This window comes from Otolemur garnettii, unplaced genomic scaffold (genome assembly GCF_000181295.1).
Source record: "Otolemur garnettii isolate 467f Iridium unplaced genomic scaffold, OtoGar3 scaffold00017, whole genome shotgun sequence".
Taxonomy (NCBI): Eukaryota; Metazoa; Chordata; class Mammalia; order Primates; family Galagidae; genus Otolemur; species Otolemur garnettii.
This window is the reverse complement of record NW_003852412.1, coordinates 1607370-1635292: the sequence shown is the minus strand read 5'-3', so window position 1 is coordinate 1635292 and position 27923 is coordinate 1607370. Positions and strand designations below refer to the sequence as shown.

The 27923-nt window shown below is 33.2% G+C and overlaps 1 protein-coding gene and 1 pseudogene across 1 annotated transcript in view; both read left to right on the top strand.

Annotated features, from left to right (window-relative positions):
- ADAMTS6 (ADAM metallopeptidase with thrombospondin type 1 motif 6) overlaps positions 1–27923 on the top strand; it is a 366007-nt gene that overhangs the window by 150410 nt on the left and 187674 nt on the right. The window contains exons 8-9 of the mRNA XM_003785868.1: positions 17492–17535; positions 21818–21923. Of these exons, the coding sequence (XP_003785916.1) occupies positions 17492–17535; positions 21818–21923 (150 nt within the window). The remainder of the gene's footprint in view (positions 1–17491; positions 17536–21817; positions 21924–27923) is intronic.
- LOC105886621 lies at positions 10911–11892 on the top strand (annotated as a pseudogene).

Here is a 27923-nt window from a genome sequence, read left to right as displayed (position 1 = left end):
CTTACTGTGATTATCAAGCAAAAAAAGAAAAAAAAATTAGTCAGTACTTTGGGAAAATTTTAATCTAGCTCTTTGAGACTTTATGAAGTTTTTAAAGAATTTTAGTTTTTCACACTTGAGGCCTTCTAGCCCCTGAGACAGTCAATGTTGGGTTGGGATTTGAAGGTGATGGAGCAAATTTAACAAGGTCTCTGCAATCATATATTTTTCAGAGGGCTCTGAACTGGCACTCAGTCTTTTAAAACACTTATTAAAATACTTAAACACCTCTTGTAGATACATAATGATTAGGCTGCCAATATTCTTTTTTTTTTTTAATTTTTTTTTGAGACAGAGCCTCATGCTGTCGCCCTGTGTAGAGTGTGTGGCCTCACAGCTCACAGCAACTTCCAACTCCTGGGCTCAAGCAAGTCTCCTGCCTTAGCCTCCCAAGTAGCTGGGACCACAGGTGCCTGCCACAACGCCTGGCTATTTTTTGGTTGCAGCCATCATTGTTGTTTGGCGGGTCCGGGCTGGGGATTCGAACCCGCCACCTTAGGTGTATGTGGCTGGCGCCTTAGCCACTTGAGCCACAGGTGCCGAGCCCCAATATTCTTAATAAATTATTGGCAATTGGAATTGGAGAGAAATATGGTAAGTAGCATAAATGTCTTATAGTAAAAAGTACTATAGACTAAAATAATACAGCAAATTGGAATACTGATTTGAAATTAGACTAATAAAATATAGTAGGGGATAGACGTAGAGCAATATGATTAGAGAGGAAAATAACAGTAAGTCCAGAGAATAAATAACTGAATGAATATTTAAATAAAGTTGGAAACTCCCTTAATAGTAAAGGAATAATAAGATTAACGTTAGTTCACAAAATAATGTTGTAGTTAAAGCATACACAATACTTGGCCACATAAATAAAAATCAAAAATGTAGAAAACTTCAGATTATTTTGCTATTATACTTGCCACTGGTCAGACCCATATGTGAGCTTTGTTTCTAGTTCTTGGCTCTACTGCTAAAGAAGGACATGGAGAACTTGGAGGAAGTTCAGAGGAGGACCACAAAGATGATTAAAGGGTTGAAAAAGAAACCTAAAAGAAAAATTTTAAAGTAGCAGGGATTATTATTCCAGAGAATAGAAGACTTAGAAGTATTTAATTTACGCATAAAGGATGGAGGCCAGATGTTCTCAATCTTCACTGAAGTTCAAACAAAAAGAATTCAACTTAACCTGAAGCATGAGGATTTAGGTTAAATATGAGGAAAGTTGTACACTTAGAATAGGTGACTATGGAGCATGTGACATCTTTTGTTAACACTGTAGGTACTTATGACAACAGCAAACAGTTCCAAAAGCATTTGAGGCATTTGTTCCTCTGGCAGCTCATTAGGTAAATCTGCATTTTTAACTCTTCTTCTTTTTTGAGTAAGGAAAATTAACAGTTGATCTGGAAATTCGGACTTATGATAAGTCCTATGGAAAATGTGTCTGGCTGATTTGATAGAGGCAATATATTTAAGTTAGTTGTCAATTCTCTTTATAACACACTGTAGTTTAAAGCTCCATTAAACCAGAAATTTAGACCATCTGACATATTAAAATCTTCTTTTAAGCTCATGTTCTTTTGATTAGACTTGATATTACAAGGCAAACAATAACTGTTGCTTTTCAATTTGTCTGGTGCTAAATATCAATAAAAAAGAGAAATGATTGTGTTGAAGTTTAAATATATTTTTATTCTGGATTTTAACTTAATACATGTTTAAATTTTTTAAAGCAGTGTGGTGGTATTTTTTCCCTAAGAATAGCCCTTTCTTATGCATATTTAATATGGAGTCTGGCTTTCAAAATCAATTTTGTTGAATAGCTTGCCTAATTGTAAATAAAAATTTTTTATCTTTGCAAATCAACTGCCAAAGGACTGCCTAACAGAATTAGACTATTAGTTGCTTGTGGCTAGATTTAAAAGACCCATAATGCTAACAGTAGAAAAAAATTCTTCCTATTATTGAGCAAGAGCAATGCTTAGCATTTATATTATATTATGCTTTTTTCTTTCTTGATTTAAATGGCTTCTTTGGTTTTGAGGTTTTTGAGAAGGAAGACAAAATAAGCTGTGTACTTTACGAGCTGTTGTGGTCTACCATGTTCAATAAAACTGAAAAGATGTTATAGTAAAAATTTAGAAAGAAAAAGTTTTAAATGTGGTAAAATGTGTACAGTTATTTGTATAAATTTTCTTTATAATGTAAAATAAACTGATGAATTTATTCAATATGTATAAAGCACTTCCATAATCTATCAATGTCAAATATAGTTTTTTCTTAATACTAGAAAATATTGCATTTCCAAAAAATTATTCCTTTTTAACATTTTTATAGTTTTTCAAAATTTATTTTATTATATATTGACAAATTATATAATTTTATTTTTAATTGACAATAGTTACATATATTTATGGGGTAAAATGTGATGTTTCCATATATATGTTATGAAATATTAAGTTAATTAACATAACTATCACCTCATATACATATAATTTTTTGTGGTGTGAACATTTAAAATCTCTGTAAGTAATTAAATTAAATGTGCATTACATTATTATTAACTATAATCTCCACGTTGGGCAATAGATCTCAAAAATTAATCCTTTTGTCTAATTGAAACTTTGTATCCTTTCACCAACATACATCCAGTCCTCTCTTCTCTCCTTACCCTGTGGTAACCACCATTCAACTCTCTACTTTTATGAGTCTGACTTTTTAAGATTCTGCATATGAGCAAGATTATGCAGTATTTGTCTTTTGTTCCTCGCTTCTTTCACATATCTGGACATAATGTCCTCCAAATTCATTATGTTGTTTCAAATGACAGGATTTTCTTTTTCTTTAAGGCTGAATGGTATTTCATTGTATGTATATGTATCGCATTTTCTTTTTTAAAAAAATTTCAGTTTAATATGAGGATATGAATGATTAGATTACATTGTTTGCTTTTCTAAGGTAAAATTCAAATTGTAGTTGACCCCTTCACCCATTATGCCTGTTAGGTGAGAGCTTACCATTCCTCTTCTCCCTCTCCTTTTCACATTTCTCTCCTTCCCCTCACTTGAATATAATTATGTTTTTCTCTCATGTGAGTGTGTAATTATCTGATGGTTTCATATTAGTATTGAGTACATTGGATACTTGCTTTTCACTCTTGTGATACTTTACTTAGAAGAATGTGCTTCAACTCCGTCCGGGTAAATGAAAAAGATGTAAAGTCTCCATGTTTTTATGGCTGAGTAGTATTCCATGATACTGTGGTCTATGAAAACATATACCACAGTTTTATTAATCCATTCAAAGGCTGATGGGCACTTGGGTTGATTCCATATGTTGGCGATTGTGAATTGAGCTGCAATAAACATTCTAGTACACACATTTCTTTATCCATTGATCCACTGATAGACAGGCAAGTTGATTCCATATCTTGGCTATTGTGAATAATTCTGTAGTGAATATGACAATGCAGGTATCTCTTTGATATTCTGACATCAGTTTCTTTGGATATATACCCAGATATATACTGCTTGATCCTGTGGTAGTTCTATTTTTAAAATTTGGAGGAACCTCCATACTATTTTTCATAATGGCTGAACTAATTTATATTTAGACTAACAATGTATAAATGCTCTCTTTCTTTGTATTCTCACTAATGCCTGCTACCTTTGATGATAGCCATTCTAACAGGTCTGAGGTGATTTCTCATTTTGATTTTAATTTGCATTTCCATGATGATTGGTGATAGTCAGCATTTTTTCATATACTTTTAGGCCATTTTTGTGTCTTTTTTTGGTAAATATCTATTTAGATCCATTGCTGTGCTTTAATCAGGCTATTTGTTTTCTTGCTATTGAGTTGAGTTACTTCTATTTTTCCTATTAACCCCTAATCAGATGTGTCATTTGAAGATATTTTCTGTTTTTGTTTCCTTTACTGTGTAGAAACTTCTTAGTTTGATACTATCCTTTTTGCCTATTTTTGCTTTTATTGCCTATGTTTTCTTCTAGTAGTTTTATAGTTTCTGGTCTCATATTAATATTTAAGCTTTTAATGCATTCTGAGTTAATTTTGTGCATCATGTGATTTAAAGGTCCAATTTCATTCTTCTGTATGTGGATATCTAGTTTTTCCAGCACCATTTATTGATGAGACCATCTTTTCTTCATTTGTGTGATCTTGGCCCCTTAGTCAAAGATCAACTGACCATAAATACATGGATTTATTTCTGAGTTCTCTGTTCTGTTCCATTGGGCTGTGTGTCTCTTTTTATGCCATTACCATGCAGTTATTTTGTCTTTTTAAATGAGGTCTTGCTCTATTGCTTGGTGTTAACTGCAGTGGAATCATCATAGCTCACTACAACCTCAAACTCCTGGGCTCAAGCAATCTTGTTTCAGCCTCCCAAAGTGCTAGGATTACAGGCATGAGCCACTGCTCCTGGTCTAGTATCTCATGCTGCTTTGATTAGTATGGCTTTGTAGTGTATTTTTAAATTAGTAATGTGATGCTTCCAGCTTTGTTCTTTTTGCTCAAGATTGCTGCAGCTAGGTGGGGTCTTTTGTGGTTCCATCTTAATTTTAGAATTATTTTTCTACTTATGAAAAATGTCATTGGAATTTTGATAGGGATTGTGTTGAACATACAGATCACTTTAGGGAGTATGGACATTTTGACAATTGATTTTTTTTGTGATCCACGAACATAACATCTTTCCATTTATTTGTGTCTTCTTAATTTCTTTCATCAGTGTTGTCTAGTTCTTAGTGTACCGATATTTCACCTTATGGATAAATACATTCCTAAGCATTTTATATGTTTTTAGATACTGTAATGAAAGGTATTATTTATTTATTTGCTTATTATTTGGAGATAAGGTTTCACTCTGTTGCCTAGGCTGGTCTTGAACTCTTGGGCTCAAGGAATTCTCCTACTTCAGCCTCCTGGATACCTGATAAATGGGATTATTTTCTTAATTTCCATTTTGAATAGTTCATTGTTAGTGTATAGAAATACTCCTAGGTTTTGTATGTTGATTTTGTATTCTGTATTTACTGGTTCTAATAATTTTTTGGTGCAATCTTTAGGGTTTTCTATATGTAAGAGTCATGTTGTCAGCAAACCAAGATGCTTTTGTGTCTTCCTTTCCAATTTGGATATCTTTTATTTCTTTTTCTTGCCTAATTTCTCTTCTTAGAAATATATTGAGTGGGCATTCTTGTTTTATTCCTTTTAGAAGAAAAACTTTCAGCTTTTCATCATTAAGTATGATGTTAGCTGTGGGCTTGTCCTTATAGAACCTTTATTCTGTTGAGGTGCATTTCTTCTATCTATACCTAATTTGTTGGGAATTTTTACCATGAAAAGTTGTCGAATGTTTTCTTTTTGTGTGTGTCTATTGATATGATCATTTGGCTTTTGTCCTTCATTCTATTAATACAGTGTATCACATCTATTGGTGCATATGTTGAACCATTCTGGATCCCCAAGATGAGTCCCTCTTGATCATGATGAAAGATACTTTTAGTGAGCTGTTGAATTTCCTTTGCAAGTATTTTGGTGAGGATTTTTGCATCTGTTGTCATCAGCAATATTGGCTTGTAATTTTCTTTTTTTGTAGTGTCCTTTCTGGCTTTGGTATCATGGTAATGCTGTCCTCGTAAAATGAGTTCTAAAGGATTCTTTCTTCTTCTGTTTTTTTTTTTTTGAGACAGAGTCTCACTGTAGTGCCCTGAGTAGAGTGTTGTGGTGTCAAACTCTCAGCAACCACAAGCTCTTGGATTCAAGTGATCCTCTTGCCTCAAAGGGTCTTCCTCTTGCCCAAGCTGGTCTTGAACTCTTGAGCTCAAACAGTTGACTTGCCTTGGCCTCCCAGAATATTAGGATTTTAGGCATGAGCAACCATGCCTGGCCTCTTTCTTCTTTAATCTTCTGAGAGGGTTTGAGAAGGTTGGTTAAATTGGTCTTTAGATAAGACAAAATTTGCTATAGCAGATGACATTTGCGGAGAGAAGTAAAAGCCAATTTTATAAAGGTAAATTGAAGCTAGATTATGAGAGATCTCAAACCCCAAGTTAAGGGTTAATAAGATATGTCTACATTAAGGAATAATAAGATATTTACTGTGTAAGTTAGATTTTGGTAAAAGGTGTTTGTATTCATCTCAACAGGACAGAATTTAAGGTCTAAATGTGGTTAGAAATGAAAAGATTGTTCAGTTTATATGGACTCATATAAGGAAAGGGAGGACTGAAAAGTGACTCCAAAATGACAAAAAGTCAGTCTAATAAATTATACTTCATGGTCTGAAAGAGTAAAAATGCTTTTTTGGTGGTGTTTTTTAATAATGCCTTTCCTGATTTTAGAAGTTTCTAAGTTTTTTAAAATAAGAGATTATATCAGTCTTGTTCAAGTTTTTTCTTACCCTAATACATGGTAAGATCTTAGCAAATATGTGCTGAAAAAATAGTTTAAGTTTTTTCATTCTTTAATATGAATTTTTTAATAAATTTGTACATGTGTCAAAATTATTCTATTATCTATTTCCCAAGGTAACACTATACTAAATGTACCTTTTAAAGTTTTTACTTCCCTGGCAAACATACAAGGGCTTCAGAGTCTGTATTTTGATGCCTCAAAAATAATTTTCTTCTTAATAGTTGTTGGGATATGGAACTTGGGAGTGGAAATTGCAATGGTTATTAGGTTATTAGAATTAAAGCTTTTAGGACATGGACTTGAGAAAATGTAAACTGACATAACCTTTCTAAAGGGCTTTAATTTAATAAACACTAAAAACTTAGGTGCTCCAGGAATTTTGCTAGATGCTAGGGTACAATAATGAGCAAAAGAAACCAGCCCCTAATCTCAAAGAATTTACAGTCTCCTGGAAAATGCAGACATAAAATTACTAGTTTGATGAGTGCTATGAAGGAAAAATTTATGGAATTGAACAAGTATTTATTAGGAGAACCTCATCTATTGAGGAAAGATTTTCTTGAAGAAATGTGTTGATCAGGGATCTGAAAGAGTAATAGTAGCATTGGGGTTAGTGCAAAAGTGTACCAGATAGGGGTGGTGCCTGTGGCTCAAAAGAGTGGGGCGTTGGTCCCATATGCTGGAGGTGGCAGGTTCAAACCCAGCCCAGGACCACAACTGCAAAAAAAAAAAAAAAAAAAAAGTATCCCAGATAGAGGGAAAAGCATGAGGCCATGAAATGGGGGAAGCACTTCATTTCAGGAAATGAAAAGAGGGCAAGTATGTCTTGAAATTGAAAAGAGGAGACAGAAGTGAAAAGATGAGAGAACTGGATAAAGTCCAAATCATGACATTATGAATGATAATCCTTAAAGGCTTTACTTCCCAGAATTTATAATGGAAAAATTATCAGACAAGTTATACAAAAATATAATGGTGTTCATTGTGATTAATTTTGTATCAATGAAAACTTGGAAACAAAAATCTTCAATAGAGAATTATCTAAAGAAATGTTGGTTATTACATCCATATAGTGGAATATGATAGCACTGTTAATATTATGTTGCATATGTTCTTGACATAAAAAGATGTTCAAAAATGTTGGTTAACTAAAGCTTAGGTTGCAAATGATATAATCTATTTTTATGAATGTATAGGATATAGTAACAATTTATTCATTATAAACAAATATTATAACATGATTTAGTGACAAAACTATCAAAGAGAAAGTTATATAGTATAAGAAAAAAAGTTGGAAATAATAATGATGAAAAGGTTCTAAGGACAGATGTTTAGTCTGTTGAATTGAAGTTATTGATGATTGGAAAGTAGTAGAAACTCTCTATTGATAGACATTAATAATTTATGTATAAAAGCTTCAGTCTTGCCAACTAAACCAATATTTTGCCATGATCTGGGGACAATTTTCCAAGGGCCAAGGACATTCTGGTTAACCATGTATGTGCTTCCCAATAAAAACACCCTACTAGAATGAATGAAAAACTCATACTATGTTGTAAATATCCAAGGAGGTGGTATGTAGATTGTAATAGTAAATCTTTAATTTATATCATGAGCAAAAGCCTGGGAAGTCTCTGACATATGGGAATCAGTAGCTTAAAGTGTCTAGTAAGGCAAATGACCCTGACATATCTTATAGAATTGTTGTATGAGATGGTTCATGTAAAAATACTAAATATCTCTGCTTGTTAAATAGTATACATATGGTTGGTCTTACATTTTAAGCATTCAAAATTACCCAGCAAACAACTATCCTAAGATAAATGAATGCCATTTATAAAAAGATGAATAATGTAAAAAACCTGTGAAGTGAGTTTCGTCAACTGAACCAAATTACCTATTATTAAATGTCATCTTATAGTCTTTTTCATCTTAAAGAGCGCTATGCATTCTTACCTATTTTGGTTTAAAACATCATTATTATTATTATATTCTAATTGTCTTTATAATTGGAGTCAATTTTGTAATACTGCTGCTTCAGTACATGTAAGGAAAGCAGAAGGATCTGTCACTATCACTTGACTTTCACCACTGTACAGGAGAAAAAATGTTTTCTCCTATTCATCTTAGGTTCATGAGTGAGACCTCTATAATAAAAATTTATTTTACACCGATTTTACATAATTTGGGAGCCTTCATAAAGAAATGAAAACTAAGAATTATTTAAAATGGAGTTTTTTAATGATAGATTTGATGAAGAGTGGATAGTTGTGGAAACATGATATGGGAAAAAATGGTATGACCTAGTGGTAATAAACTGGAAGAAACCTAGTAAGGCCTGTTTTTTCTAAATTTTCTCTGTGTCCCTTCATCTTCAGACATAAGGATGTTCCTCCCTTCTCTCCCCCTAGTATAGGGATGAACCTCTCACATGAGAGCCTACTTCAGGGAAAGGTTGGAACATCCTTCTTAGGTATTATGACTTGCTTCAGGGGAGTAGGGTTAGGGGAAGGTCAGAGTGACCTTCTTGCTTCTGCTGTCTTCTCAAATTCCTGTAGTTTACAATATTCAACATGCCAACATGCCATATTTTGGGGTAGTGTGTTCTGAAACCCATCACCACCACATTTAAATGAGACAACACAGTACATAGAACATTCTGGTTTAGAAGTACATCTATGACAATTGTTAAACAGATGAGCCTCTAAGTCTAGATTTTTGTTCATTCCACTTGCAAAACTAAATCATTTGAGAGGAACTGTTCTTTACAATGATTGCTTCACTCAAATAATAACGGAATGTAGTTTTTGTAAAAGTTTTTAAGAACCCATCCGTATATTTCATCATTGTAAGGTTGTGATATATTTTGCAGACCTTAAAATGGAAGTTGATTATGTGTTTTGGTCAGGTTCTTCTAATAGCCATGTACTATGGTTTTGTTATGGTTTGTTTGGCCCTGCCAAGTCTCATATTAAAGTTTGATCTCAGCCATTGGAGATGGGGCCTGGTAGGAGGTGTTTGGATCATGAGAGTAGGTCCCTCATGAATGACTTGGTGTCATTCTTGTTGCAGTGAGTTCTCACTCTTAGATCCCATGAAAACTGGTTATTGAAGAGAGCCTGGCACTTCCTCCTTTTTCTCTTGCTTCCACTCTTGTCATGTGGATTCTGCACCTGGGCTTCCCTTCCATTGTGAGTGGAAGTAGCCTGAAGCCCTCATCAGAAGCAATTGCTGGCACCATGTTTCTTGTACAGCCTGCAGAACAATGAGTCAAATAAACCTCTTTGTAAAAGAAACTGCACAGCCTCAGATATTCCTTTATACATGTGGCAACATAGAAACGAACTAAGACACCATCCCTAGCCAAAAGTGATTAGGAGATTAATGAATCGAAAGTACCCATAGCAGGAAAATATACCAATGTTACAGACTAAGCAGTCTGTATATACCAGTATTATAGACTCAACAGTTGCTCAATCAGTCTGCCTTACTATAAATTTAGGCCAAAGGAATGACAAAATATGTATTCCATCTACTTCTTTATAAGTGGAACTCTGATTTTCTTTAAGTACTAGGTTTTGTGGAGATTCCCTAAGATGGTGTTTCTTATTTCTTTTTCATCTACCTGGAACGTTTATTATCCTTTTAGGAATAGAACAAAAAAAGTACCACAGTGGTAATGCAGCTTTTCTATCCAAATTCAGAATCCAGAAATTTTTTTCTAATTATATTTCAGCTTTCCTCTTATTTTTAAAGATTCCAGTGTACTTCTTAGCTTAGTTTGATCACAGGACTAAGTTTAAGGACCCTTGTCATAATCTGGGTTGGTGAAGATTTAGTAGTGACTGATTTGTGTAAAGAGTGCTGAGGATACGCAATGGGAATTCTTTTCCTCAGTCTCTACTTTCTTCAATTTGTACAGCAGCAAGATAAGTCCTAAAAGCACATCAATTATATCTTTGAAGTAAAGCAAGAATCCTTGCATTATCTTTCTTTACATTTTTTGCCTGATGTGGCTTAGGTCTGGAGGAAAATAAGGCAAACCTATAGCATGGCAGAGAACAGTTCAGGGACACAGGGTAAATGTGATACAAGGCGAACATGAGACGTTCAGGAGAAAGAAAGGGGAAGGTGTGAAGTTTCTGAGGATGGTTATCATGGCATGAAGTTGAAAATGATATTTGAAGTTAAGATGGAAAAAGACTGAGCTATATCAAGGAACTGAAATAAGCTGGTTTATGTGTAATATAGCTTACATTAGATGACTTCTCAAGATTCTTTACATTTGTAGAAATAAGGAATTGATAAGAAAGAATAGTTTTTAGGAAAGGCAAGAATGAAGGATTTATACATTAAAAAAAGAAAAATAGGAATAAGATAATAAACATAATAAGAAACAACCCGGCTCTCCACGGGCAGACAGCGGGAAATCATGGCAGCTGATGAAGATAACAAAAACCAAGTTCGTAAGGAGAATTGGCCAGATGAAGTCATGAAAGATGAACAAAATGAGGGATTAATTGGTTAAATTACAAAGGAAAATATTCAGCTAAAGAAAGAGATCCAAAAGCTTGAAGCTGAGCTACAAGAGACTGCCAGAGCATTCCAGATTAAAGAGGATCTTCCTGAAACAAAGATAAAATTCTTACTTGCTGAGACTTCTGAGAATGACAACCAGTTTTCAAATGTCTCCTGTTCATTTCAAGTGAACTCAAAAGTCACTTACAAGCTACAAAAAGGACACGCACTTATCACCTTTGAAGAAGAAGAAGTTGCCCAAAATGTGATAAGAATGAGGAAACATCTTGTACAGATAGACAAAGTAGATGTGGAGGTCATAGCCCAGCCAGTGCCCTTAAACTCAGGAGTCAAATTCCAGGTTCATGTAGAAGTTTCTAAAATGAAAATCAATGTTACTGGAATTCCTGATGAGCTGCCTGAAGATCAGATGAGAGACAAGCTAGAACTGAGCTTTTCTAAGTCCCGAAACGGAAGCGGAGAAGTGGAATGGGTGGAGTATGACAGGCCGTCGGGCAGTGCTGTCATCTCGTTTGTGGAAATGGGAGTTGCTGACAAGATTTTGAAAAGGAGAGACTATCTGCTTACTATCAATCGCAGCTGCCATAGAGTTTTGGTTTCTCCATATGTAGAAGAACACTTGAAAAAGTATCAGGTATTTTCAGGACTATCTAAGAGGACAGTGCTTCTGACTGGAATGGAAGACATTCATCTGGATGAAGAAATGGTGGAGGATTTAATTAGCATTCACTTCCAGCGGGGGAAGAACGGGGGCGGAGAAGTGGATGTGGTCAAGTGTGCCCTATACCAGCCTCACATCATGTACTTTGAAGAAGAGACTGATGGGATCATGTAACAACTAGAGCCTTTGAGCCCCAATCACTGGAAATGTTTGACAAAAATGAATATCCTTTCCCTTGAAAAGAAACTTCTAAGTTTTTGGTGTTCATTTATTCTTGGATTCAAAATAAATTTTCATGTTTTTGGATTCTTTAAAAAAAAAAAAAAAGAAACAACCCACGAAAAATTAAAAAGGCAAAATATAAGGGAACAGAAAGTTATAAAATCTGAAAATAATAGAATTAAAGAAATTTAAGATTTAAAAAAATGTTTCAAATGATTACTTTGCACTTATTACAGACCTTTTTTTATGTGCCAGTAACATGTTGAGAAAGTATACTCAAAGTATGGAAAAATATTTGTATTCATCATTTTTATGTTTACATGGCATGGATATTCAATGTTTAGGAAATTTACATTGAATTAAAATTTTAGTTTTTTCAGATTTATCATTCCCAGTTTATAATATTAATATGACTTGATTCTACATTATGTAATTTGTGGATAAGATAGTATGAAGATTAGTCTTTCCTTTGCTTGCACTCTGTTTCTACTATTCTGTTATACACATTCAGAGAAGATGATTATAGAATAGACTGAAAATATTAACACTATCAGAAGTAGGTATCATAGGAGATAAAGCCACATATAAATAATTTTTTTTCCTATTGTCTTTTTTCCATCAATTAGGAATTTTTATTTTTGTAAACTGACTTAAGCAAATATTTTTAGGCAAACTCTTGGGATTTGATTGATAAAGGCTGTTGCCAATTATTATAAAGGGAAGTTTGGATCAAATTCTATCATGTAATACACATTTTTAAAAAAAGCAAAAAGGCACAAAATAGTCCTACTCCTTATTTTATAAGTTTGATGAAATCCCAGCTCTCTATTATTTAGGTGCTCTGACAGCACTTTGCATGAAACATCACTCAATATGTACGTGAAAATATTTGGGGACAGAATTTTGCTACCCTTGTTCTTTTTAATCAGGTCTCATAATGCTCCTAACCAATGAGTATACATACATGGCAAATCTCAGATGTGTTACTGGAGTGTATATATGGTCAGCAAAGCTTCTTGGGTTTTTGTAAGTATTTCTGCAAAGTGAGTCAGTGCCTTTGAAATATTTAGGCCCATCTACAGATTTGGAACATTGCTATTTTTTTCTTCAGTGCAAAACATGTTTTAATATTCATTAGATATTCATTAGTCTGATTATCAAATATCTCTTTCTTCAGTCACTAGAGACAGGCATGGCTGAAATATTTTCTGATTAAATGTTGGTTATACAGAAAAGCATATAATAATATCATTATATTCTCCCTACTCTCCCTTCTCTCTCTTAGATACTCATTGTTATTCTCTCATATTTACATCTGTATGTAGAGTCAGACTCACATAAACATATACTCATGTGAACATATATTTTTTAAATCTTCCCTATTATGTAAATGAGTAGGAAACTTCCCAAGTTGCTTTTGTGTACATGAAAAAACAAATCTGATTTGGTGTTCAAAATACTTAATAATGTGTGCCTCCCTCCAACTCTCCAAACTCATTTTCTGCTATTTCATTCTCTATGTTTAATGCTTCAACCTCTCTGAACATCTCATAGTTCCTTGGGTAGCTGTACCCTTTTCAGCCTCTGTTCCTTTACATATTCGGTTCTGTGCCTGGAATGTCTTCTCTTATCTTTTTTATCTGGCTAAATCTTTAATACTTGTTTCAGACGTAAAGTCTTGTATGCATTCATTTACTAGTTTTCTGTGTGAAATTACTGCTTCCTTTGTATTCCTATAACATAATATTTTCTATTTGATTGTGGCAATAATCATCATTATGATGGAAGAATTATATTGTGATAGCTAAAAATATTGGTTGTATTGTGTAAATTTCACTACTTTAACACTTACTTCATTTCATCTTTTTCCCACATTATTTTGTGGCTTATCTGCTTGTATTTTTCCCAAATACACTGAAACTAACCTACTTACTCATATGGCACTATACCTGGGCATGTGGAAGGTGCTCAGCAAATCTATGTAAGAAAGAATGAATATAAAAATGTGACTTTTCAGTACATAGTATTACAGATAATGTGTGATCATAATTGTTCTCTAAAAAATATAGAATAGAGACAGATACAGTGTGAATAGAATGCAAAAGCCATAAGGAAAGAGTGTTTTTTTCCTATAGAATATATTATAGAGAATTTTATGGATATGTTAGAGCTGGCAGTTCTAAACATTTTTGACATTAGAGACTGGTTTCATGAAGAACAATTTTCCATGGACATGGATGGGGGAGGGAGAGGAACCTGATAGGAGGTGGAGCTCAGGTATTGATTTAAGCAATGGGGAGAATGAAATACAGATGAAGCTTTCTCACCTCTGGCCTCCTGCTGTTTGGGCTGGTTTCCTAATAGGCCAAGATACCTGGCCAGGGGGCGGGGGACGGCGGTGTTAGAAGACTGGAGAAAGCCAAAGAAAATGCAAATAAAATTACTTTTGTCTAAGATGCTTTAGCTTATATTATTGATTGGTGGATTTAGCATTTATGCAGTTATTTAGGGCAATTGTAATAGAATTAAGTAATATTCATCATGAGTATAACATAAAAGATATCAGCAAAGGGAGATGAGAAAGGACTGCTATGAGTTGGAAATAAAAGCCATTTTTGTCACTGCCCTTCAATCTTTTTGCTTAATGTACCTCCTAAATGAATTGTGAAAATGGTTATCAGTTTGCACATTTTAAATTAATATTCAAAGTAGTTTTTATCATAATTTTAAGTAGTTACAGATACCATAGTTAACATATTATATGTTGTGTACATGCTTTAAATGAATTTTATCAAAACTTTGTAACTCCACATTTAGCTCATTTAATCATGAAAAATGTTCACCATATAATCTAATTGTCCCTATCAGTCCTTATTGCCAAACTACTTATCTAAGTCACATGGTCTGTCAATGACAAGTCTGATTTCATTTTTAAATTAGATGAACACTTCATGACAGCTGTCCACTTCTAAATTCTAATTGTGAGGTAGCTATATAGATTGATTTGTAAACATACAGACTGGCAGAAAGGCACAGAGTCTTACTGCAATGAAATGAGAAGGCATCCTTCCCTTCAATTTTTTCTTGCTTTGCTCCTTAAGTGTTATCCGGCTAAAATTTTTTTTTTAAAGAGATTGAGTCTCCTCTCTTGCCCAGACTGGATCATAACTCACTGCAGCCTTGAATTCCTGGGCTCAAGTAATCCTCCTGACTCAGCCTCCCAAAGTGCTAGGATAACATGTGAGCCACCATGCCTGGTGTTTCCTCTAAGATCAATGTTTTCTTGAATTATCCCTTTGCTTTATCTTCTGGAGATGTTTATGCTAGGGAACAATGCACCAGAACAAGGTTAGGGATGGGTAAAAGGTGTCCTTTCTTGTTTGTAATGTACAAACAGAGCAATTGTAAAAGGGGAAAGAAGAAAAAGAAAACTGGAGGATTGTAAGTGCCTTCTCAGGCAACCACTTTTAGAAAAGAGCACACATGGAACTTGAAGGTTTGGTAACAGATTAAACATCTATATCTAGATTACCTATGAAAAGTTTTTGTTTACATTTTCTTAAAGACTGCTGGAATGAGTTGTGTCTATGTAACATAATAGGCATAACACTATGCTCACAAGATAAATTGACTGTGACACTCAAAATATACTTTCTGGTGCTTTAATGAGTACATTACACCAGTACCCTTTCTATGTCTTACATTCAAGAGCGTCCCAAACACTGCAATCCTATTGCTTGCCAATTGCAAAAGAAGAGAGGGGATGTATATGTGAATGGTCAGAGAGAAGGTTGTCCAAAAGAGAAGTCCCTTTCTTAAGTGTAAAGAACAGGATGAAGAGTTTGACATTCTAAAAATAGTCAGAAAGCATCTCCAGGGATTTTAGTGAGTTCCACAATATAGTGATAAGACTGGTCGTAATATTTGTTTCATGAAAATACATTTTGATCTGTGGAGTGATGAGTAAGAATAGGATTAATTACTAATACCCTACTTCATTAATATTGACTCATCAATATTTATATACAAGAAAAGAAACTTTTTTTTTCTTTTGAGACAGAACCTCACTCTGTCCCCCTGGGTCAAATGCCATGGCATCATAGTTCACAACAACCTCAAACTGAGGCTTGAGCAATCCTCTTGCCTCAGCTTCCCAAGTAGCTAGGACTACAGGCACCTGCCACAACACTCAGCTAATTTTTCTATTTTAGAAAAAGTCTCTATTTTAGAGGAAGAAAATCTCTTCCTCAGGTTGGTCTCAAACTCCTGAGCTCAAGCAATCTACCTATTTTAGCCTCCCAGAGTGCTAGGATTACAGGCATGAGCCACTGTGCTTGGCCAAGAAAAGAAACTTTTAAACTTGGATTTCCTTGTGGTTTTTTTAAACTTTATTTTTTAACTGAAAAACTATTCATTTCTAGCATGAAACATATGCAAAATTTTTATTTTCACTTTAGAAGGTTTTCATTTTAAAGATTGGTTTACATGGATATCATTATGAAAATGCTTAAAGTAAATGTTTATACCAATATTGATCTAAGATTCTGCCTGTAATATTTTAAAGATATCTACCATTACTTTATGAACCCAATCTTTGTATTGAGTTATAATGCAATACAATATACAATTAAAGTCTGGCCAAAATTAGGAGAGCTTTCTATTGGGAAATTCACTTAGCTGTTTAAAAAACATTTAAAGATGTTTGTATTTTAAGGCTGGGCATGGTGGCTCACGTCTGTAATCCTAGCACTCTCGGAGGCCAAGACGGATGGATTGCCTGAGCTCATGAGTTCAAGACCAGCCTGAGCCAGAGTGATATATATCTCATCTCTAAAATTAGCTGGGCATTGTGGTGGGCACCTGTAGTCCCAGCTACTTGGGAGGCTGAGGCAAGAGAATCACTTGAGCCCAAGAGTTTGAGGTTACTGTGAGCTGTGATGCTACAGCACTCTACTAGGGCAACAAAGTGAGAATCTGTCTCAAAAAAAAAAAAAAAAGAAAGTTTGTATTTTAGCCACACTGAATTACTGGTATGTAGCTAGAAAGAATATGTGACAATCAATTTATTCCCATTGTTGTATTATACTATGTGCGTGTGTGTGTATGTGTAAAAACAAGAATCTGTGCTAGAGTGAAAACAACTCCATATTGTGCTTATAGCTCAGAAATATAAAATACATTCTGTGGCTATAACAAAAAATATTCCAGCAGGTTCAAAAGAGATTTGAAATGAGAAGCCACCCATTTTCTGTTTGTAGAAGCAGTAGCACTTTGCAAATAAGCTATTCTACCTTCAGAATAGTATAGTAGATGGTTTTATGGAACTTGCTGATTACAAAAATCCACTTTTACCTTTTTTTCTTACTGGCAGGTGTTCTATTGGCTTGCAGCCAGAGGCTGTGAGTATAGTGCAGCCTGTGGTGTCCCCCAGAGTGCTGAAAATGCCAACAATCCAGCTGGCTGCTTATAATTGCATTGATTGTGGTCTGACAACCAGAACTTCAAGAAAGAAATGTGATGAATATAGAAAAGTATTTTACAAACTTGATCAGATTACAAATTTCATCTCTTTTTTTCTTTCCTCCATAGATATGATATCTGCACTTATAAAAATAAGCCCTGTGGAACACTGGGTAAGTTTTCTAACAAAGGGAGGATAGTTCAGATTGTCTCTTTGGACCACTGACATTACTGTTTATTATTAATTTGATAATTTTCCTTTCTCATACATCTAAAAACTGTTAAGCCTGACCTTTGTGGATATGTCCATTACTAGGAAACAAAGATTCCCATAAAATATTATGTAAATTTCATGGTCTTGGTAACTGGAATGATGATTAAAATTAACTTAAAAGATAATTCAAAATCATCAAATAATAATTATAAATCAAAGTTACTGCTCATTTTTATATAATTTATCTCTGTAATATATTTTTTATCAAGGAACTTGAGAACAAGTAAAGGAAATCAGCATCTTTAAATCCCAGCATAGAAAGGAAAAAGAAAAAAAGAAATCTGGGGATACTTAAAAGGGAAGCATTAAGAATAATACTTATTTTGGTATAATTTTGTGAAAAGGAGATAGCCCCATAAATTAAGATACTATGGGAAGTTTTCAGTACCCAAACAACATCAACAAAAAAGCTATTTTGTAAAATATAATAGCCAGAGGTGAAAAAGGACAAGATTATATTTTTAGTATTCTCTAAATATCATTTGTTTTTAAGAAAACATTTCTGTAGTATTCTAGATTTTAAAAAGTTACATTTTTATTACAGAACATAATTTTTTAATGATTGAAAGTTAACTGCAAATAAAACGCACAAAAATGGTAGCTATCCAATAGACTAAATTTTAAGCAACTAGAGTTAATTAAAAGAACAGGATCTTTTTTATAATAAATCTTTTAGTGTCAGAGAGAATTTACAGACTCAGAAGGTAAGCAACTGAAGGTGAATTCTCTAGTATCCCAATGACAAGTCTCACTTTTCTTCCTGGTAAAAGAAAAGTTATGAAACTGATTCCTATGTACCTCATAAGCATTTTGGGAAGATTAGGTAAAAGTAGATAAGATTTGGAAGAAAAAGTGTTACCACTTTTTGGGGAGTGCAGTGAGAGACACTCTATAGAGATTAAAATTTCTCTTGATGCTTTTTCCTGCCTTCTCAGTCTTCTCCTACCCTATTTCCTTTAGGATTTGTGGCAAAAGAAGAAATCCCAATTAGCCAAGTCTGGGTATTGATCGTGGAGAAATCTCCTAGCTAAAAAGCATAGTAGAGCTCTGCTGAGAGAGCTCACATCAAAAAGATTTACTTTGTAGCATTTTAGGTTTACAAAAGCAACATAATCCAACCAAGGGGTCCCCAAACTGGAAACTAATAATTGGCTTTGACAGTTTCGGTGTATTATATTTCGTAGTTTATTTAAGCTCTTTGTTCATCAATTTTCTTATCTATGAATTAGGGGTAATATCCTCCTTGTGTTGAAGGGAAAAAAATATAAGTATGTTTACTTAAGAATTACTATAAAAATGAACTAGTGTTATTATTTAATATAGAAATTGCCTTTTATGTTTAAATTTGCTGTTCAAATCTGCTAAGAATTTACTAAGTGCTTAAATCATTTTAGATATAATAGACACTAAGCCTCAAAGCAGTAAGCTAGAACTTGTATATTTCTAGTATATATATTTTGAGGACATATATAAGTCTATATATGGACATATATGTATAATTCTCATTTTATAAATATTGTTTTTCTTGTTTTTGAGTGTAGATTATTGCATTGAGATATGTCCTTCTGTGTAATTAGTAATACCACTGCCTAGTACTTTTGCTGTTGTTTTTGTCAAAGATTTGAGGTATATTCTTATCCTACATGTTCTTTTATTTTTAACAAAATATTGTGTTAAAACTTTCAACTAGTTTGAATTTCTAGAATCAATAGATTAATAGTTGGGTACATGTCAATTCATTTTCAAGCTCAATTAAATTATGTTACATTATACATGATTATATTTTATATTATTTCTTGTAGTAAAAACTGAATGAGCTGTGTATATATACATGTGTTGACTTCCATTTGTGAAAACTATATTATCAGTACAGAATTGATGAGATTATTACTTTTTGAGGTGTCATTCTAGTAACTTTTATGCTGATTTTTACACTGATTTTTGTAACTTAGTAATTCTTGTGACCAATTTTAACATGGCTAAGCAGGTTTAAGGGTGTAAACTGTGGTCATCAAACTGAGGAAATCTAAATGGCCCAAATAGCAATCAAACCCCTGTTAACACAGTCACACATAAGAACTTTGACAGCTTCAATTTTATAGGGATACAGAAAATGGTGGGGTATGTGTTGAAAACACATTAGAATTTAAAATACTCTTTCCTTTTATTTACTATTTACCTATATATTTCAACAAGTAGTAGTTACATAAATATATTCTTTCTTACATAGTTCTTTTACTAGACCTAACGATTTTATATCAGATATCAGAGGTAAATATGTGCGTATAAATATGCCTTGAGGAATAATTGAGAATTCTCAATTCTCAGCCACATGATACATACCAAAAAGCAACACAGCAACAACAAAAAACTCAATAACTAACCAATGGAATAATATGTATATTTTGGGGCTGGGCACAGTGGCTCATGCCAATAATCCCAGCATTTTGGGAGCCTGAGGCTAGGGGATTGCTTGAGGCCAGGAGTTTGAGGTTGCAGTAAGCTATGATTCCAGCAAGAGCCCATCTCAAAATATATGTATATATTTACATATACATGTTTATTTATTTATTTATTTGGGGGAGGGGAATATAAGACATGTCAATTTAAAGTGACATGTAATTCTGTTTGTTTGTTTGTTTGTTTTTAATAAAAAAAAATCCCACATTCCATAAAGCTGACACATGAACAGCGTTCAGAGTGATTTTGTTCTTCCCATGTTATGGGCCACGTTGAACCCAATAGCTTAAATTCAGATAATATACTACAGCTTCTTTTTTATTCTCACTGTCTGTATGTGTTGGTGGTGATTAAATGTGACAGTCATTAAATATTCTTAATTAACCCCACCAAAATTGTTATCCTGATCTACTAGTTCCTCTTTTTATGTCTTCATTTTCAAATCCCAATACCCCCTAAGTAAATGGATGGACAGCCCAAGGGTATCACCATTCTTTATAACTCTGTGAGGCAGAAATTAACTCCTTCCCCCTAAACTTCCCCCCTCATATAAAACAGTGAGAAAAGCAATCTATTAGCAAATCTAGCACTAACTTCAACTTAGTTCCAATGTATTTATTGTGTTGATATTTACATTAGTAAATACAGAGAAACAATTTCTAGAGCTTTTTTGTTAGTAAAAATATGCACTGAATAGTATTTATTGTTCCAAATAAGTGCAACTAGGAAATTGTACATAGCAAAGAATATTGCCTAGAGCACTTAATAAATGTTCATTGACTTGAATTGCAATTACTTTTGATAGGAAAGTAATTATTAATGTTTGGGTGATGATAGTAGACTAACATAAAACATATTTTTCCTACTTTAACTTCTAAATAACTTGTTTCTATGTGTATTACCTATGATTTGGCATCTGTTTCCTTATAACAGGTGACATTTTTTTCTTTTGCACAAAAACTCTTTTTCTAAGCATTGTTTTAAAGTTCTGTACTAATTTACAGAGCCAGATAATCATTTGAAAATAAATATTAAAATTTTACATATTAAAATTCCTGAGGGGAATTGAAGGGAGATAGGAGAAAGGAAAAATGACACTGAATGTGTGAATGATTTTCCTCCCACTAAGATACTAAAAGAAATTATTGCATCACTATTAGAACTAATTTCAGAAGATTAAAAAAATGCAAAACCTCCCATCTTTAACAGTTCTTTCTTTTTTTCTTTTGAATCATTCATCTTATTTTTATAAAAGTGTCATTTTAAAAAATCATTTGGGATTCCCCCCCTTTTTGTGACCAAAAAGCTGCTTATATATTTTTATGAACCCACTAAACTTAAACAGATCTCTTTAGAAAAATAATGTGGATATATTTTGCTTTCTACAGCCTGAAGAATGTTAAAATAGAAATGCTTTCTTGAATTCCCTTTTCTGGCTCAAGTTACTAGGTGGTCCCAAGTTACCAGAAGTAAAATTTATAAATCTAACCCCTAGTCTAGACATTTTCCAGCACTGACTGCAGTTCAAAAAATATTAATGTCTAGCCGGCAAAGTGAAATTCCCCCCAGTGATTTTGCAAATGACTAGAAAGTTAACCTTTTGCCAACTGCTCCTTCTGTGCGTGGAGGTTATTAAAAAGAATCCAGGCATTTATAAGTATGGGCTTTTTAAGACTGAAACACCTTGGCTTGACCCTTTGTGTCTCTTTCTGTTTATTCAGGCTTGGCCTCTGTAGCTGGAATGTGTGAGCCTGAAAGGAGCTGCAGCATTAATGAAGACATTGGACTGGGTTCAGCTTTTACCATTGCACATGAGATTGGTCACAAGTGAGTGAGTTTAAGAAAATCAAAATAAATTTTAGAACTCCACTCTTGAACAACTCATAACTACTGTGTGGAAAGCCTGTGCTCAACCATATTTTATTGCCTTTTTGTCTGATTTCAATAAAGGATGTTATCATTTTGGGTAGTGGGATAAATCATCTTAAGAACTGGAGACTTGTTAAATAATCTTTGTGATTCAATGACTAACATCTTCAGGGGTGAATACACCACACTTAAGTTTTGGTATATATATTTGAAAAGCTTTAGCTTTAGCTCAGTCTCTTCAATACCTGGCTCCTGATAAGGTCCGGTTGTTTAAGTGGTCTTTATTTTCCTTATGTGGCAACATATACATATACATACATATTTTTTTAAATCACTGACGGCACTAACATAAAATGTACTTTTAGTTTTCACTCTGCGTACAGCTGCAAGCATACGTTTTTTTCAAGGAATAAAGATGTGCAGGCATTGCTATGTAACTTGTATTTTCAGGTGCATTTGTGTGTCACTGAAAAGAACTGTTACAAGTGTAGTGAGATCTCATCCTTACTTCTTTTTAGGAGGACCTGAAGTTTAAAATATTTGCTTTAAATGAATCTGTGCCAATGGAAAACTATCCTTATACCCCCTCAATGGCAATAAAACCCTTTCTTTATTTCAAACAGCAGGCCATAGTAAATGTAAAACCTTATTCATATGGAGGGAGAGAAGTTTGACAATATCTTTCCTTATTTCAAACATTTGTGTTCCTATGTCTGAAAGATGACTTGTCTTTAATTAGTCACTTTCTAATGTGATTCTGATGCTCTTATGAAGGTAAAAACTAAGCAAAAGAGCTTTTAATTCACTGAAAGGCAAAGTTTTTACATCAGGAAACCCCTTTTCCTCTAAAATGGAAATTATTAACATTTAGCAAATGACCAATTATATCCGTTAACGAGAAAATGAGAAAACTTCAAAAAGATAGTCAAGCATTTTTAGCTAAAAAGCAGCCTATTCTCAGGGACTCCTCATATTTGTATGATATAAGTTTTATAATCTCCTTTTTTGATGGTACAGTGGATGAGGAAAAAGAACAAATAAAAATAAATATTTATACACTTGTCTCAGAGATAATTCCTGAGATAAAGTTTTAGTTCAGCTTTTTTCTTTTCAAGTGTGAGTAAAATTGGGTCAGTCTATTGTATTATTTATTTATTTAGTAGACATGGGGTCTTACTCTTGCTCAGGCTGGTCTTGAACTCCTGAGCTTAGGCAATTCACCTGCCTTGGCCTCCTAGACTGCTAGGATTATAGGAACCATGCTGGCCTGTTGTATTATTTTAAAATTGCAGTCAGATTTTATCAGGTTGGTATGGATTTAAGTGGAAATAAAAATAAATAGCAAGTTTAAAATCTGACTTGATTGGAACATAGGAAAAGTCAGTATTACATTTTTAATGAAGTCTTAAAAATATTAGTATTCTAGCTTCCATTGCAGTAAACAGCAGGAGAACAAAAGGAAAAAGCCCTCTTAACCTGGCAGATCTTTAATTCACTTAAAAATCTGGCTCATTAATGACTGTCATATTTTTATGCAAGCAGTTTGAATTTAATACATTCTGTTAGATTCAATTACATTGGAAAGTTAGGGCAAGTAACATACAGTCTATGAATGATGTGTGTATGAAAGTACTGTTATCTTGTGTATTCATAAGTCAACACATGTATTTCAAGTCCCATTCTTCTATGTACTTAAAGAGCTGAGATGAGAGGTTATCTCTGTTATCTTTTATAAGGATTCTAACTGGACCACCTCCCAGGCTTCCTAGGTTTTTGTTATTGTTGTTGGCCTATGGGCAAATCCTTTAAATTCTTTTCAAGATGAATGGTCTGTACCTTCATCTTGTAGAAAAACTGTGCAAAAAAAGTAAAATATACCTTTCAAGTTCATGTACCTTAGAGGAGTGGTCCCCAACTTTTGACACTGGGGACCAGTTTCAGAAGACAGTTTTTCCTTGAATGGGGGTGGGACTAGGGATGGTTTCAGGATGATTCAAGTGCATTACACTTACCTCAGATCATTAGCCATTAGGATTAGATTCTGATAAGGAGCACACAACTTACATCCATAGCCTGGGCAGTTTACAGTAGGGTTCATACTCTTCTGATAATCTAATGGGAGTGATTTGATAGGAGGCAGAGTGGGGTGGTGATGAAAGCAGTGGGGAGTGGCTATAAATACAGATGAAACTTTGCTCACTGCCTGTCTCTCACCTCCTGCTGTGCTGCCCAGTACCTAACTGGCTACTATGACAGTATACTTCTGTGGCATGCAGAGATGGGGACTGGTGTTGGGGACTACAGAGTTAGGGAATATCTGTTTCATGAATGAATATCTCTTTACTTGTTTTTAAGATGTTAGGGCTTAGCTTTCCGGTACTTAGTAAGTCAACTCTGGCCCAACCCATGTCATCATAAAAATATAGTGATCTCTTTTTCCTGAACCAAAGCAGTAGCCATCATAAATTTGAGGACTGTCTGGAAAGTATCTAGCCATGTAATATGAAAAATAAAGACATATATGGCTGGATACTCCCTTGCATGTCAAATATCTTTTTCAGATCAAGTACATGGAATTTTTTGGAAACTTTATCATTTAGTAGAATGAATGTTAAGTGATGTGATGAAATCTATAGATTCATTACAATGAAGATAATTTGACCATAAATTTCTGAGAAGAGTTCCTGCTAAGTCACTAGATTATGTGAATATTTTCTACCTTTCTTTAAATTGTGTAGAGTATGATTTTATACCCAGTATATACTCATGTAGGGGGATATAATATCCATCTTGAATAGCTATGGGATAACATTTTCTTTGGCTAGGCCTTAGTGACCACTTTCATTTCTCTCCATTCTTTTGTGAAAATAAGAAATTAGTTTCCTTGTCAAATGAAAAATTGAGGTTTATACTATATTTAAATGACATGTCTAGGTTTAATGTAGGCTATAAGCCAAAGGTACTTAATGAAACCTTATAGGAAAGAATGTTCTCTGAAAGATTTTTTTAAATTAATTATATAGTTGCCATTGGTTTTAGAGGTTGAAAAGATTATGATGTCAAAGGGAGATGGCAAGAATTTAGCCAGACATCTAGTATATTGAGAAAGCTATCTAATATATCTAAACTATACAAAAACAAATAATCTTAAAAAGAGGTCTTAAAAATACTTATTTTTTAAGGAATACATATTCAAGTAGATAGGAGTGAAGTGACAGGATGCCTAAGATTTGCTCTTAGAAGAAAGGAGAAAAAGAAAGAAAAAAAGAAAACACCTTGAATTTTGTAGTCTTGCTAATGTATTTATGGCAGTTTATTATGCTACTGTCCCTGCTATTTTGTTTATCTGATTTTTTCACAAAAATATAGGTTCTAAAATCATACAATTTTTAGTTGTGACTTATGTCATTTATTAATAATGAATGAATGAATTTAACTTTTGATTTTAAGTGAGTTTTTTAAAATATTAAAAATTGTATTGAAAGCTGTGGGGATATATTGGTTTTCCTTTTTTTTTTTTTTTGTTTGTTTTGTTTTTTTATTTTTTTTATTGGTTTTGCTTAAGGAAATAAATTAGTATTTTGTCTTAATAAGAAAACTTTCCATAGAAATTTGGTTAGGAAATGAGTTTTGATGTTAGTCTTACAAAATTAATTAGAAAATATTCTATTTCTGGATACTTTACTTTCTCATGAATACATTTAAAACATTATTTAGGTACATTTTATGAGCAGTAAGAATGTACCCATTTTGTATATGGTTCCATGAGTTTTACAAATGTGTACAACCCTGTACCACCACTGCAATCAAGATGTGAACATATCAGGGTGAGAGCGGTGGCTCACGCCTGTAATTCTAGCACTCTGGGAGGCCAAAGGCGGAGGATCACTTGAGCTCGAGAATTCAAGACCAGCCTGAGCAATAGCGATACCCTGTCTATACTAAAAAATAGAAAAACTCAGGCAAAACGATTGCTCGAGCCCAAGAATCTGAGGTTGATGTGAGCTATAAGGCCACAGCACTCTAGTCAGGGCACCAGAGTAAGACTCTATCTTAAAAAATATAAAAAATAAAAATAAATTAAAAATAAATAAATAAATAAAAGATATAAACATAGCCATAAACTGAAAAAGTCCCTCTTTCCCCTTACAGTTAACCTCTACCCTCCTTTCTCAGACAACCATGAATCTACTTTCTATCACTGTAGATTAGACATGTCTTTTCTATAGTTTAATTTAAGTGGATTGCTACAATTGGCTATCTTTTTGTGTCTAGGTTCTTTCTCTCAGCATGTTTCTTACATTTGTTTATGTTGTTGTGGATGAATGTAGTTTATTTTTTTCTGAATAGTATTCCAATCATGTATTACATTTGAGATTGTTTCTATTATGACTAGAACTACTGTGAACGTCTGTGTAAAGTATTGATAGAGATGTGTGCTATTCATTTTATAAGTGGTGTCTTGTGAAAAATAGACTTATAAAATGTTGATAATATCAGATTAAAAAATTTTCTTCTGTGGTTTGTACTATGTCCTAACAAATCTTCGTATATTTCAAGATATTCTCCTGTATTTTCCTCTAGAAGTTTTGTACTTTTAGCTTTTATGTTTGTATCTATGATTAATTTTGAGTTAATTTTTATTGATGGTATGAGGTACAGGTTGAGATTTGTCTTTTTTTCATATGACTATGCAGTTATTTTCACCACAATTTGCTTTAAGAGAAAGGTTGCTTTGCAGTTTTCTTCTAGTGTTCTTATTTATGTTTGGTATCAAAGTAAACTTAGTCCTATAAAACAAGTAAGGAAGTATAGTATTTTCAGGAAGAGTTTGTACATGTAACATTGATTTTATTTCCTCTTTAAATGTTTGATAGAATTCACCAATAAAAGGCATCTGAATCTAGAGTTTCCTTTGTGGAAAGATTTTTAATTAAAAATTTAATTTTCTTTTTATATTTTGAGTAACATTTTCTAAATTTCCTGAAAATCATCTAATTTTTTTTAGAAATTGTGTCTTTCAAAGTATTAATGTATTTCAGGTCAATTGTCCAATTTATTAGCATTCATAATATGTAATGATATCACTCCATTCATTCCTGATATTTATAATTTATGATTTCTCATTTTTTATTGATCAGTTTAGTGGTATGTTAATTAATTTTGTTGATTTTTTAAAAAACACATTTTGATTTTATTAATTCTTTTTATAGTTTGCTCATTTTCTATTTCATTGATCTACTCTTTATTATTTCCTTCTTTGTACTTACTTTGGGGTTAATTTGTTCTTTTTTTTAATTTTTTTAAGGAAGAAGCTTAAATTAATGATTTTGGATCTCTCTTTCATAAAATAAGCACTTTTAAAGCTATAAATTTCTCTATATGCCTTCCTTTAGCAGCATCTTATAAGTTTATTATACTGTATTTTCATTTTCATTCAGTTAAAAAATTTTTGTGTGTTCTTTCTTCTTGGATTGTGATCAAATAATTTACTCTTATTTTAATCATAGCTTTAATGTACATTAATGCAGTCATGGGGTACAATGTACTGGTTTTATATACAATTTGAAATATTCTCATCAAATTGGTTAACATAGCTTTCACAACATTTTCTTAGTTATTGTGTTAAGACATTTATTTATGTATTTATTTTAATTAAATCATTGCTGTATGCATTAATGGAGCCATGGGGTACAATGTGCTGGTTTTATATACAATTTGAAATATTTTTATCAAACTGTTTAACATAGTCTTCATGGCATTTTCTTAGTTATTGTGTTAAGACATTTATATTCTACATTTAGTAAGTTTCACAAGTACCCTTGTAAGATGCACCATAGGTATGGTCCCACCAATTACCCTTCTTTCACCCATTCTCCCCCCTCCCCTCTCCTCCTGTTCTCTTTTCCCCATATTCTTGGGCTATAATTGGGTTATAGCTTTCATATGAAAGCTATA